Raw genomic sequence first — 15047 nt, forward strand, 5'->3', positions numbered from 1 at the left:
TATGGATGAAGTATGATTGTATGTGAGATGGCAGTGTTAATTATATCTAATAGATAAAAGATGGATCTGTATGGTTACTCTGTGTGTACCAAAAAAGTTCTTTTAGTTAACTATGCTTGAAACTCTTTAGAAATCCTTTTATTTAAAAGGAAAATAATCTTACTCAGAAAATTAATTCCTCCTTTTTTGATACAATGTGTTTTGTAATTAAATGTTCTCAATGGGCATGTAATTAAATAGAGTTGTTCTTGTGTTATGTACTGGGTTTTATAGGGACTGTGCCCTTCGTGGTTTTTTTTTTTTCTTTTGAACAAAGGCAAAAATTTGACTTTAAATTCTGACCTTTTTGCTTATATGTAGCACAGCTATTTTGTCATTTGTAAATGTTGCCTTTGAATAAGTAAAGTTAACGTGCCTGGAGAAGGTGGTGTTTCTTCAAAATGCATTATCTCATGATAACATATATAAATATCTTTAAGTGATGCAGTGTGTTCTAAATATGGATGCCATCTCTTTATCTTCGACTGTTTTCTTTTATGATATAAATATAGCTTGCTCTAGAGGAACAGAGCACACCTTTATTGAATTTTCAGTTTTAAAAGGGCTTTCATTATAGTTTGCTTCTGCTTTTGTTACAGTGCTCTGAGCACTGTGGCAGGTTGATAGGAGAAATCTTTAATCTTTCTCCATTTTTTTTATTTCTTTGTTTTTTATCCTCTTTTAAGTTATTTTTAACTACAGTCCTGACAGAGACAAAGATGGTACCCGATTCTGTGTGCTTTTCTTGGAAAAAAGTTGTCTGTATCCATTTCTCTTGTGGCTATTTTGTTCTATCTCAGTATTTCAGTGTTAGAAAGTGGGACCTTTTACTGCTCAGCATTTCTTTGTCTTCATCATCTTTTGTACTAGAACAAGATGTGACAAGTGAACTCAGAGAACTGAAATGTTTCATCAGGTTTTAAAAATGGATCCTATTAACAAGAAATTCCAGTTATAACCTTTTTTTTAAGTAGTGTGATCAAATACTTTGTGCTTGTGACCTGTGAGAACTGTGGTGTAGTTAATTTAAGACTTGCAACCCTCTACAGACCTTGTAATCAGTGATTCATTCGCATGCTTCTTAGAAGTGTCAGGAACTAGTCTCTGGATCTGAGATTATTCTACTCCTGTGCTGTTTCTTCTTCTCAGTGAGTGTTGCAGAAATGTGACCAAGGTGGTTAAAGAGAGACTTAAACAGCTGGAGCTGCTAGAGAGGAAAGATAGGTTCTTCATCTAGTTTTCAGTTTAAGCCATTTACGTGTGTAGCTTCATGTCAAAAACTGTTGACATGTACTGCCAAAAAAAACCCAAAAGATGCATCAGGGCAGAATCTGTGCACTGCAGTAAATGTAAGGCATACATGTAAGGTAATACATCTAATGTAGTCAGTTTGTTCTGTACTGTAGTTCTCAGGGAATTTCTCAAGTTCTTAATACTTAGATCTACCTGCACAACCATCTGAGAAAAGTTTTGTGTCCATTTCTAGTGACAGAAAATTTTTAGGTTGTTCCTTTTTGACAGGCGAAGTTTGAATAAACAGGGATAAAAATACTGTTGACCTTTTGATCACTGAATAAGGTTTATAGGAATTTGAAAGATTTGTCTGCTGTGTTAGTGCTTTAGTTTCCAGAGGTCAGACTTGCAGAAAAGTATGTGAAAAGGATTTGTGTGTAGTGTGATGGTAATTGCTGTTTGCAGCATATTTTAGATAATCTGAAATTCTGTTGGGTTTATTTAACGTCTTTCCACTTATCACTTGAAGTCTGTATTTATATTTTGTTCTCTGCGGTATTTCTGTAGCATTGTTCAGCAAGGGGAAATGCAAAGCCCTGCACCTGATCAGAAACAATCCCAGGCACCAGTGCATGTTGGGGGTAGGCCACCTGGACAGAAGCCTTGCAGAAAAGACCTTAGATCCCTGGCAAACAACGGGTTGACCACAGGCCAGCAGTGTGCCCTTGTCACAAGGAAGGGCTATGAGATCCTGGGCTGCACTAGGAGTGTTGCCAGAAGGTCAGAGGAGGGGATCCTTTCCTTCTTGTCTGCATCACGAGGCCACACTGCTACTACTGTGTCCAGGACTGGATAGTCCAGAGCAAGAGTCACAGACATACTGGAGAGAGTCCAACAGAGGCAACAGAGGACTGCAAAGTTCACTGAAGGACTGTCACACCTCTCCATGAGAGGCTGAGAGCTGGGGCTGTTCAGTGTGGAGATGAGAAGGCCTGTGGGAATGTCATCATTGTGCAGAAATTCCGGGAGGGAGGGCACAAAGAGGTTCTTTTTAGATGTGCCCAGTGAGACGAGAGGCAGCGAGCAAACTGTGGAACACAAGAGGCTCTGTCTTAACATAAGGAAACTTATTTTACTGCATAGATAGGTAAGCATTGGCACAGATGGCTTCATTCTAGTTTTCCAGGGAGATCTTTTAGGTTTTTCTTACATACCTGCACGTCTATTATTTCCAAAGTTATTTGATAAAATAGAGTGGAATGTGCATGCTTTTGAGTATACATTAGTGTTTTTTGGTAGTGAAATTAAGAACCGCAGAGTATTCCAAGCTGGAAGAGACTCGCAAGGATTGTTGAGTCAAGCTCTGGCTCTTCAAGGAACCACACAATTCAAACCATGTTTCTGAGAGCATTGCGCAAACACTCTTTGAATTCTGGTAGCTCAGGGCCGTGCCCACCTTCCTCAGGTGCAGACCCTGTCCTTAACCCCCAGCTGCCCCTCCCCTGACAGCTCCATGCCGTTCCCTCGGGCCCTGTTGCTGTCACAGAGAGCAGAGCTCAGCGCTGCCCCTCCCTTCCCTGTGAGGAACTGCAGCCTTCCCTCAGCTGAGGCTTCCCCTCAGCTCCTCTGCTCTGGGTTGAAACGCACGAAGGGACCTCAGCTGCTCCTCGTACACCTTGCCCTACAGACCCTTCGCCATCTTTGTAGCCCTCCTTTGGATGCTCTGATAGTGTTATGTCCTTATGTTACACCCAACCTGCACCCAGTGCTGGAGGTGAGGTCACACAGTGTTGGCTTTGGTGCACCCCACGGTACAGATGGGCTGCCAGAGCACACTGATGCCTCATTTGCTGCCCAGCAGAAACCCCAGATCCCGTTCTACATGGCTGCTCCCAGCTTCTCATTCTCCAGTCTGTATCTAGGTCCAGGGTTGCCAAGGTGCAGATTCCAACACTTACTTGTGTTAATGTTCCTGTGGTTGGTGATTGCCCATTCCTCTAATGTGTGAGAGATTTTGACAAATTACTCTTTCATAGTAGATGTTTTGAGCCAATGCAGCATTTGGAAAGACGTTTTCAGTTAGTGTTCAGTTAGAACATGTCAGCATTAGAGATTCAGTGCAGTTCTGCTGAGGTTTCTGAATATCTCAAAGCAGTTGGCCCATTCTGTAGTAATTTGTAATCTTAGGTAGGTTTTGCACATGTCTTTTCTGTTTTCCTCTTCTGCTGTTAGCTGTGTTCTGTGAAGGAACCAAGGGAGATTTCACTCATTAGTCTCTGAGAAGATACAGCTAGTACGATTTTACATGGTTAAGAGGATTGTTAATTAGTAAGAAGCTCTCACTGCTTCTGCAGAGGGGTGTGTGTTCAGCCTAGTGGTGTGCATGTAGGTAATACGTCTGAGAATAACTTTAGCTACTACAGTGCCACAACTTTTCTGATTTCATGGGTTCTATAATCAAAACAGGGAGCAAAGAGCTTTGCATCTGTATTGCATTATTTGTAGATACATGCATAGGTCTGTAAGAGAATCTTGAGTTTGCAGGACCTGGAGGCATTCAAGGCCAGGAATGTGCCCAGGCAGCCTGATCTGGTGTTTGGCAACCTTGCCCACAGCATGGGTGTTGGTACGAGATGATCTTTAAGGTTATTCCAACCCAAACCATTCTGTGACTCTGTGAAATCTGCTGAACATTTTTTGAACTGAATCAGGCCACGTTTTGGAAATGGGGAACATCTTTTCAACTTACCATTCAACAAACCGTTGCAGTTTCACACTTTCTAAAATTATCTTGCTGGTCAGAAATAATTTCTGTTTACTATTGGAACTGATCTCTTGGGAAACAGTACTGTAGTTAGAAACAGGCTTGTTTATTTAGGTGTAATGTACTTTTTCGTCTCAAAATGACCTTTCTTCTCTTATTTTTCCACAGGGTTTTGAATACTGTGATGAAAGATACAGTTTAGATCTCACGGGTGGAGCCTTTCCCTTGAGAGGACAGACCAGCAATACTAAATTACTCAGCTGTCAGACCGTAGAAAAATTTCGCAACCATATTGATAGAGAGGACAGTGTTAACGAAGGTTTGTTCTGATGTCCGTGTTTGGTTATTCTAAAAGGAATGTTTTTGGAATCTGAACAATGAATTCTGTACCCGCAGTCTGAAAGTCAGATATCAGTACAGAGTAGCTTGTGTGGCTTATTTAAAAAGAAAGACGTGTTGTTTGAGTTACATTTACAAACAGAAATTGACATTGCAGTGAGAAAAATGTATTTAGTATGTGATTTCTGACATTAAGAAATTCATTTCTTAAAAAAAAAAAAAGTATATATACATCTTTGATGCTTAGCCATTTTTAAAACTTTTAAGAAGCAACTTGGTAGTTGTATATTGATGCACTCTGCTAGTTTTTACTCGTTCTGACCTGATGATGGCATTAAAGGAAGGTTCAGTTAAACGTAATTTTTTAGCACAGTGGAAAGAAAACAGCTTTTTTCTAAGGGTAGTAAATGTCATCACTGCTAGCAATAAATACAACAAAGATGTTCCACAATCCCTTTCTTTCTGCATTTCTTCAGCCAGTTTTAAATCTAAACTCTTACATTCAGCTTCAGATTCATGATGTATCTTTCTTAACTAAGTATTGATACCTTTAGGTAGCCAAGCTGCTTATTATATTAAATTTCAAAGAAATAATTGTATTTGAACTGGAACTTCAGTGTGACACGACAGTTAATGCCATTGATCTGTTTAAATGAAAAAGTGATTTGTTCAGTAGTAGAATACTTACTGTTCTAACAAGATAAAATGTATGTGCCTGTGGAAGATGATCTTTCTGAGGGAATACGATGTGCTTTAAACATGCCAATCAGGTAAAAGTGGTTTGACTTTGAATGCCACAGCTTACTTTTATTCCGTGAAAAAGTAAAGACATGTTTAAAAGTCAATATTTTGATAATGGGGAAAGTTTTTTTTTAAAAAAAAAAAAAAAAAAAAAAAAAAAAAAAAAAAAAATTTAATGCAAGAGTGAATTTGCTTTTCTTAACCCTTTGTTAAAATATCAGTTGATACAGGCTTGCATGAATTAGTATTTGTGATATGCCCGTTACTTATGATTTTTTTCTGGTTACTTTAGAGTTGTTTTAGTCTGTTTTAGGCCAAGAGATGAAGACATTGGTACGGGCAGCTGCTAGATTATAGAATGGGACTTCCTTAGGGAAAAAACTATAGGTTTTGTTTTATGCTTGATGTCATGCTATAACAATGTATAGTGTGGTGGTTTGCGTAACAGTTTTTGTTCTTTTGTTCCTTCAGCTATCACTCCTACTGGCTACTTTGAACAATGTTGATTTTTTTTTTTTTCCATTGCTTTGGGTTTGGATATTTTTCTTCCTGTTCAGACTTACATCTGGATCTACCTTTCCATATTTTCTCTAAATCTAATAGATTCCTATGCTTACAAGCTCTTTAGCAATAACTTTCTTTATATGCTGTTTAAAAAAAACGAAACACATCTGTTGTAATGTTGGAAAAATTAAAGGTACCTCTCTGGGTTTACAAATTCAGTTATGCCCTGTCCATATCTTAGAGACTGCTGCAGTGATAAATTTTTGCTGTCTTTGTTACCCTTCCCCTCCTTTGTTTTTACTGGCCTTTATGGATGTCAGATGTTACAAGGAAGACATCTGCATGACATTGCAGTGCTGTTTCTGTTTGTTGTCTTTGATTTAATCCTGAAATGGCAACTTCCATCTGTCATTGTGATGCTAACCTCTATAGACAATGTGTCAAAATCTAATGAACATCCTTGGGTTTTCTTCACTTGTCATATATTTCTCAGGAGCATTCTAGAATCTTTTTTTAATGAAGATATTTACAAAAGTAACTGTATGCATCTAGCGTACGATTTTTTTCTAAAGTATTTATCAAGCTAGATATGTCAGTCAGTTACTGATGTGTGGACTGAGTGATACAACAGAATTAAACTAAAAGAGAAAGTGATACTTCAAAAATATCAGATGTACAATGCTTTTTACAACTAAACAATTTCTTGTCTTTTACAGTAATATCTCCTGACACCAGTGTATCAGTCTTCAGCTGGCAAGTGAATACATATGGTCAAGGAAAACCATCTACTTATTTGGGTGTATTTGACATTAACCGCTGGTATCATGCTCAAATGCCAGATTCACTAAGGTATGCTTTACTGAGTTGTTTCCAGTGTTCTTACAAATAAGATATTTGAACGTTGATGTTGAACTTATTGCTTCCCTAACATGTTTGCTTCCCTAAAGGCCAGAAGAATTCCTTCATAATTGCCCCTATTTTGCTTTATGGTCTCTGGATGCTGTAACAAATGTGACTTCTCCAAACCTCATTTTGGATGTTCTGGTACATGAGCGGAGTTTAAGTCGTGGAGTTCCTCCTTCCTATCCACCGCCTGAGCAGTTTTTTAATCCAAGCACCTATAATTTTGGTAGGTATATCACTGCTTTTAATAGAGATAAGTTTCAGAACTGAGTCAAGTGTCCTTTATTGGTTCTCTTGCTTGTTGTTTGTCATTTTAAAAGCAAACAAACAAACCAAACCAAGATTCAACTATTATCAATTTACCAACAAAGAAATTAGTCTTCTAAAATACACCAGGCATTTTTGGGTTCCGGTGCATTTATAATGTAGTCTGTGAAGTGACGATGGTTATAAAATGAAATAACTTCAAACTGAAGGTTTTCCACACAGCAACATTAGAGAAAAAACATACAATGAAGATATTTCAAAGCAGTTTATAAGTGACTCGGCAAAAAAAAAAAAAAAAAAGAAAGTTATTGACTTGTATCTTGCTGTGTTAAAAATGTAGGCTAGTCATAATGTGATGTTGGGGCTGTAGAGTTTTAACAAACATTCTTTGTTTCTGCAGATGGTACGTGCTTGCTGAACTCTGGAGTAGTTCACATGACTTGCACTGGCTTCCAGAAGGAGGTGATCTTTTATCGTATCTTCATTGAGAATGTCAAGAAGTGTATATTTAAGTTTTCTGTTGCACTGCTTTCAGTGTAAGAGATATTTTATGCTCGTCGTGCCCATCTACCTGCATAAATGAAACTACATCTTCCCAGTTTTAAGCAAATGTTTATGTTTGAAGTCCACTTTGGGGACTATAAAACTTCCATTGACACCTGCTGAGCATGATGGATCTGGGTGTATAGAGAGTAATGCAGTGTTCCTCTAGGAACAAAGAGCACAGTTCATCTAGGAACAAGAACAAAAGTATTGTAGAGGTTAGGGAAAACTGTTGCTTCTTGGTGATGCATCTTTCAAATAATGAGTCAGGATATTCATCCATGATTAAGTTTTTGAAACAGGAAGACAGAGAATAGAGAAAGTGTGTGTGTGTGTATATATATAATTATTTTTTTTTTAATTTAGGAATAAATGACTTCTTTTCTCCTGTACTTGGCCAAATTATAGCTGAGTCACCACACATACAGTAAGAAATGATGAGGCTTTTTTGGCTCATTACGTATTTCCAGCACAATCAACCATAGCATTAATCTTCCAAAATGTGATTTAAAGTTGTCTAAAAGCTAGAGTGTTTTTATAGGATGTATTTTACTTCACTGGAAAAGCCAGCATGTAAACAGAGAAGCTGGGAAATACTTAGTGAAATATGGTACAGGCAGATATTTTATTTTATAGGATTTTTATAAACTCTGAGTTTTTGTCTGTCATCTTAAAGTCCACTTAGTAATACTCAGTGAGATTGCTAACCTAAAATGTATTACTGATGCAGTCTTTGTGATAGTTTGTCAACATTGTAATTTCTTTTTTTTTTTTCAGTGATTGTTCAGAATGTTTTTATGTGATGGAATAAAAATAACGCCGTCTTTAATCTTTGCTTTTTATTGCTGTTGCAGACCTTGAATTTTTTAAAGGAGTCTGGTCCTTCAATAAGTGAAGCCATTTGCGATAGCTACAATAGATGTCTTGTAGCTGGCTTGCTGTCTCCAAGATTAGTTGATGTCCAGCCATCCAGTCTGAGTCAGGTGAGCACACATCAAGACTTAAGGGGGGAATATATCTATGTTCTTTGACAGGACTGTAGAAATTGTAAGACACGGTAACTTGACAACCATTGCTTCTTACCTGCTTTACCCTACCACAGCATCTTCATAGGTTTTTGTTTTGTAGTACAGTAACAGAACTTTCTGTCATCTGAAGAGCTTCCTAAGAGAGGGAGCATTTGTGTGATGTGCAGCCCATTTTCATCCAAGCTGTCTAGCTGATCTGCTGCTCATCTAATGGTGGAGCAATTAACGGACAAGGGGTAGCACTTCCACTACCCTCATATTTCTATCTCTTGGGTTCTTCTCCAGATTTGAGGAAGTAACACTGGGACAAAAAATTCTTTTACACAGTTTAGCAGCTAAAGGAAATTTCTCAGCAAGTTGACCTGGCCATTAGAATATTCCTTTTGCATTGGATTAGAGTTTTGTGTGCCACCAGAAGTATTCTTTGTTCTGTTTCCTTGTTTCAAACAGTTCTGAGAAAAAAATGGGAATATCCCATGTATATTGTAGTGTACAGAGGTTTCTTTGAAGTTACTGATTTTACCTAGGGGAAAGGGTAGTTTTCAGTGTGTTCGAAACAATCACGGAAATTAGGAGTAAATTCAGTAAAATGATGCAAAGGATCATTTCACCTGAAAGCATCAGAAAACTGGCTGGAATAATTTATCCTTTAATATTCTGTGTCTGTACGTAGCTGTTATCCTCTTAAAGGATTACCACTACATTGTTGTACAATCTTTGAAGAATTTAAAATGTAAGTCTGTTACAGTTTAAACGTTTCAATTCTTTTCTATAATCTTTGAAAACTATAACAATGTTTTGATGTTGGAACTGCTTCGTGTCTTCATAATCTAGAAAGCGGGCTGACTTCAGTTTCACTATTTCTCATGCAAATGTTGCGTATTTGTTTTGTCCCCATCATACATTCCTGATGGAAAACTTCTGTGCACAAAACGTACTATGGGTATTAGCAGGGGATGTTACTGAAAATAGTTAACTGGAGCTCGGTAAATTAAGTTTATAGCATAGACACATGCAGATAAAGGTGAGAATTAGCCTTTAGTAAGATGAAACATTAGAGGACAAGATAATGTGTTTGTCAAACCAATGAGCCTGTGATTCAGATTAACTTAAGGAATGTGGAATTAGTTGAGTTTGTGCTAAATGACTTTTTGGTGTCTGTGTGACAGTTTTCATAGAAAGAAACACTTATTGTTGATGGTTTAGACATCGAAAGTATGTAAGATTCTCGTTTTATTTTGCCTCATGTTTAGGAGGAGCAGTTAGAAGCTGTATTGTCAGCTGCTGTTCAGACAAGTTCTTTAGAACTTCTGACTGGATACATTAAATATTGGACATCTGAAGGTAATAACTACTTGTAGTGATTTTGTTCTATATTCTTGAGCTTGACATTGTTTGCTCATTCCTTTTTCTTTTTCTTTTTTAAAGAGCAGCCAAGTTCTGCTGCCAGCTTACGGTTTGTTCTTGAGTGGACATGGAACAAAGTTATCTATACAAAAGAGGAATTTGACCAAATCTGTGAGTAATACTGCAGGGATTTTGAAAATGTAAAATTACCCTTTTTCAATGAGCGTATTCATTGAATTTGCAATTTGCCTCTATGTGATAGTGCACAGTTCTTCAAATGTACCTTGAAACTTATTTGAAATTGCTCTGTATGCTAATGATTTAATATGTATCCTGCAAAGGTGTTCCGCTGTTCGATGGCTCTTGCAACTTCATTGATCCACAAACAATGCAGTCTCTTCAGCACTGCCAGTTACTGTTCAGCAACCTCAGCACAGTCTTAAACTGTTTTCTCACTGAAGCACGAGAGCTTACTGAAAAAGGTTTGTAATAGTATTACTAAATCTTTCGTATGTCTTAGCAGTCTCTTCATTCAAGATGCTGTTGGGGTTGTAGTTGAGGAAATAAGTGCTTTTTTGTTTTGATGCTTGGAAGACAGACAAGTATAGGAGGAGAAAGGCTTATGTTGAGTGAGAAATTGTAAATAGCACTTCATATGAATCTGTTCAAGAAAGTAATTTGTTCTGGAGTATGTGAAAGTATGTAAGGGAAGTTAAATTTAGCAAGAAGATGCATAAGCAGTTGGTTGGAAATGGAACAGTTGAATATGGTGATTATTCTTTACAGTTCTTAGCTAGCAACTTATTTGAGTACAAATACTGCATTATGATTGTAAAGGAAACAGTTGAGTAAGTTGTAAGAATAAATAATTAAATTTGTACTGTTTCTTTTTTAATAACTTGGCATATTGAAAAAAATGGAAAAGTTTCTTTGCTGTACTAAAAATCTGCCATATGAGAAAGAGGTGTTTTACAAGTGTATTCAGTAGTTCAGACTTGATCTTTAGAATATTTTTTAAATTTTATTTTAAACATTTAGTGAAGGTGGTGCTTTGCAAAGGTTTACTTTTGTTGTGCTTGTGTATTTTTCTTTAACTAAGACAAATTTTTACCATATTATTTTCATACTTTCTGCTTAGTATGATGAAGGGAGGTTAATTAAAAAAAGAATTCTTGCATGTTTTTCAGGTGTTACAGATTTGACAAATAAGCAGGTGGTAACTAGCCTCATTTCTTTGTATGCCCAAGTGGTCATCTGGTTCTGTCGATCCAGTCTCCTACCAGAGGGCTTAGGTAAGCTTTAGCTGCAATACATATCTAACAGTGATTCCTGTGAACACTGTAAATGTTTCTTTGCTAACAAGTAGTGTTATTTCAGTGATGATGCATACTAAACTTCTGTTGGTGAAATGAATATTTTTATTGTTTTTTGCAAATGTGTAGTGTGGAATAATGCAGGCAGTTTCTTTCCTTGTATGTTCTTTAAGAACAGCAAACTGCAATGAGCTTTTGACTTTAATGTTGCTGACCCAAGTAATTCTTTAAATACCTGGTATTTTAAACAAGTTGCTGTTAAAACATCCCAGCGAATGCTGTTCTTACAGTAAAAGCATTACCTGAAGGTTTTGAACTTTTGTATTTCTTAAGGGGAAAAAGCAAAGCATTGGAAATACTTTTTTATTTGTGTGGGATATAGATTTCATTGTCAGCCTTAATAGTTTCAGAAAAGTTCTTGTTATATGCTTATTAAAAACAAAAAAAAACCCAGCAAACTCTTTTGAGGTCTTTTTTTAATAATTGTGATCTTTACTGTTGATAATGTTCTGAATTTTAGATTAACTGTAAAAAATTCAAATGGCAGTGGAGACAAGAAGGGATTGTCTTGTGATTTCTGTTTTAGAAAAAACAGAAACAAAGCTGGCTTCTTTCAAAGCTGAAGGCTTGCTTATGCTTCTTGATGTTCAGATGTTATGATCTGTGCAATTTATTAGTTCTTTAATTATCTTTTTTTCCTTTGATTGCCTGTAGATGATGATATGCATTTATCTAGACCTTTCTACAATTATCCTCTGATTCAGAGCTACTATACCAGTCATCGACAGAAACTTGAGCGCTTGTCAAGGTGAGATTTACTGGGGCTCTCTGGAAAACTTCCACTGTGGATTCAGAAGTAGTAGCGAATATCATTTATATGTCAACAATTGTATTTACTGTGCTAAATGCATTTGCCAGCAGTACCCAATTCAGCGATGCATTTGCTCTGTTGAATACAGAGATAACTTTCCTGTGCTGTGGCCTGTGTGTATTCCTCTGCTAATACTGACTTTTAAGTGCATCTTACTTCTCAAGTAGCTCACATGTACACTGGTGAGGAACGGGAGCCCACTTCATTTAGTATGTTTTCTAGTTTGTTTTGATTGTTGGGAGAATGAGAGGGCAGCATCAGTCAGTGATGCTTGTCTTTGAAGAATGTGATTTTAAAAGTTCAGACATGCATAACTGTAATGGTATGTCTTCCATAAACATAAATGCTGCTTGTGATGATGCTGAAATTCACCTGTATGTTCAACTTTGTGTAAATGAGTTTTTCAGTAACAGAAGTGAAGTGCTGAAAACAAAAGGTGGAATTACCATCAAGTTATCTCACAGTTGCTATATTGGAACATCCAATTTGAAGTATGAGATAACATTAAAAAGAAGTTGTGCTATTTCAGTACTGTTAAATTTCCTCTTTTAGGTATTGTGAGTGATGATTTTTGGCACTTCCACAGTTTCTTCTGCGTTTCAAGTAACACAGGCAGGAACAGCCTGAAAACTAGAAGTTCATTGCAGATTTTAACAGATTTTCTTCTTCTTTAGTAGAAGAGCTTTTAGGATTTCTATTTAAGCTCCTGTAATAATTGAATGCAACCTAATGAACATCTCTCAACTGGCTCAGAAATCTTCACGTGTTTCAAGTGATGTCCACACCTCTATGTTTGTTGCTTTATTTTCTTCAGATGTGTGTATTTATTTTGGTGTTTTGGTTGAGGTGTTGGAATTACTGTTTGACTCTGTCCAAATCCTTGCTACTTTTTTTTTCCAGAGGAAGATGGGATTCTGACTGCTTGATGATAGATGGAATGGTTTCCCAGTTAGGAGAACAAGCTGAGAAATTGTGGCGGAGGGATGAAGGAGGAACTGGGAAATATCCACCTGCTAGTTTACATGTGAGTGTTATATTCCTTTAAAAACAAAGCAAGAACAACAAACCACAAAAACAACAATAGTAAACAAAAATAAAGAATCTAAGTATATAATTCATGGAGTGTGGGAGGGTGTTGGGTTTTTTTTTTGTTTTTTTTGGTTTTTTTTGTTTTTTTTTTTTGTGTGTGTGAAAAGAAAATTTTTCATTTCAGGCACTGCTGGATCTCTATTTGTTAGAAAACATCGAAGAAAACTACAAGCATGCAATTGTATCCTTTGTAGTTACTTCAGTTGCACCTTCAGTATATGCACATAAATGCTTGTAAGTGTTCACTGTGTACCTAATAATATTTTCAAATTTTTGCTTCAAGCAGTGTAGATGAAAAGATTTTGTTTAGAATTAAGTGGTAATCAGAAGCAGTTTTATTTTTCTGTACTGTTGATTTTTTTTTTATTTTTCTTTCATGCTTTATTGCAAAGTCTTTTCTGAGTAAACATACAGTAATGTTAAAGTGTATGATAAAGATTAAAACTGAAGCAGAACTTTTTAAAAGCAGCAATAGCAAATGGCTACATATTAGCATGATGCAATATAAGTGCTGCTTCAGAGCAAAATGAGTTGTAGTAGTGCTGTATCATTACCTGTTTTTTTTCTGGAATCATTGATTATTGGTTTTTTATTTTTTTCTATTTTTTTCCAGCACAGCTAACAGTGCTTGCTTTTGCTCTGCTTGAATTGCAGACACAGAATAATAAATAGAGAAACAAGATTGGACAGAGAACGTATTTTGAAGCTGCTGAAATACACAGAATTGTTTTGTTGCCTCATCAAACAGAGGGGAGGGGAGCGTAAAGAGGAAGGGTGTTTAAAGCTGTTGAATCTCAGAGATCCCTAATTAATGTATATCCCTAAAAAAGTCAGAAAGAGAAAATGACATTACCAGAAAATAATACTGTTTTAATTCAATTTTTTTCATTGGGAACTGATACGTGTTGTGAAATTTTGTTTTGCATGCACTGGAAATGAGGAAGTAACACAAGGGAATTCATAAGCCCTGAGTGTTTAAATGTCCAGCTGGTCGCTCCTGACTGTGAGGAGGGGTCTCAGTTTATAACTGGGATTTTTAATTATCTGCAGTTAACCTTTTTGAAAACATCATAGAAATCAAAGAGTATTTCTTCCTGATTATTTAATCAGAATGAGAGGTTTAAATCCTGGCTTTCTTTGAATTATAACAGCTTAAAAAGGCAACTAACCCATTAACATTTTCTTCTTTCTAACACTTATGTTCTTATTTCATTATTATTTTTCTGAATATATTGTGGTAAATTCTTGATCTTGCAAATGTATTAGCCTTAATCATGTACTTGATATCAGACAATTTACTTACTGCTGGATATCATGCATTCCTTTCCGAATAAGACAGAAACTTCAATTGACTCCTTCCCAACTGTTTTTGCTATCCCCTGGGGTCTTGTGAAGCTTATTCAAGGCTTTTGGCTTCTGGATCACAATGATTTTGAAGTAAGTATGCTACCACTTAATTAGGCATGTGTTACAATATGGAGCTGTAAACTGTGAAAAGATGTTTTCTTTTTGAAATTGGTGCTTAGCTAATAACAGCTGATAGATCAGAAGCTTTTTTTAGAACGCTGTTAAAACATTTTCAGCGATGAATTGTGGTTTGAAATTTGATTTTAATTACTTTGGGAAGAAATTTATTAAAAAAGAAGTGAACTTCAATAATCTTTGATGTCTGGATTTTCAAAGCCATTTATTTAAGTCATTTTAGGCAGAACAGCTGAACAGTTTTCCCCCAAAAATGATGTTTTAGGTATTTAAAGTGCTAAAGCTGTCATGATAGCAGTAGTGTTTTAGGTAGAAGATTGCAAAAGTGACTTTTGAACTTAATTCATGTTTCTGTAGTTTTTTTTGTCATGATGTTAATAAAATCTATTAACTTTCAAGAATCTCTGTAAAAAGTTACGTTTATATGCAGATGCTTAATTAACCTAGAAATGTGTTTCAAAACACTTTGTTCTGTATGGCTGGCTTTTGTGTGTGTGTAAATGCTTAGAAAGTCTATTTACATTTCCTGTATCAAGTATATCATTAGTGCTAGTTGTTTAAAATTACCTAACGGATTTGCCACT

At 36.2% G+C, this 15047-nt stretch overlaps 1 protein-coding gene across 1 annotated transcript in view; it reads left to right on the forward strand.

The window, feature by feature from the left end:
- AHCTF1 (AT-hook containing transcription factor 1) overlaps positions 1–15047 on the forward strand; it is a gene marked incomplete at both ends in the record, with an annotated part of 44995 nt that overhangs the window by 12207 nt on the left and 17741 nt on the right. Inside the window, 13 exons of the mRNA XM_079550786.1 lie at positions 4205–4355; positions 6337–6469; positions 6568–6749; positions 7191–7252; positions 8188–8316; positions 9615–9705; positions 9790–9879; positions 10050–10190; positions 10896–11000; positions 11736–11829; positions 12793–12916; positions 13106–13162; positions 14272–14418. Coding sequence (XP_079406912.1) covers positions 4205–4355; positions 6337–6469; positions 6568–6749; positions 7191–7252; positions 8188–8316; positions 9615–9705; positions 9790–9879; positions 10050–10190; positions 10896–11000; positions 11736–11829; positions 12793–12916; positions 13106–13162; positions 14272–14418 — 1506 coding nt within the window. The remainder of the gene's footprint in view (positions 1–4204; positions 4356–6336; positions 6470–6567; positions 6750–7190; positions 7253–8187; positions 8317–9614; positions 9706–9789; positions 9880–10049; positions 10191–10895; positions 11001–11735; positions 11830–12792; positions 12917–13105; positions 13163–14271; positions 14419–15047) is intronic.

Source organism: Tetrao urogallus, assembly GCF_951394365.1.
Source record: "Tetrao urogallus genome assembly, chromosome: 2".
Taxonomy (NCBI): Eukaryota; Metazoa; Chordata; class Aves; order Galliformes; family Phasianidae; genus Tetrao; species Tetrao urogallus.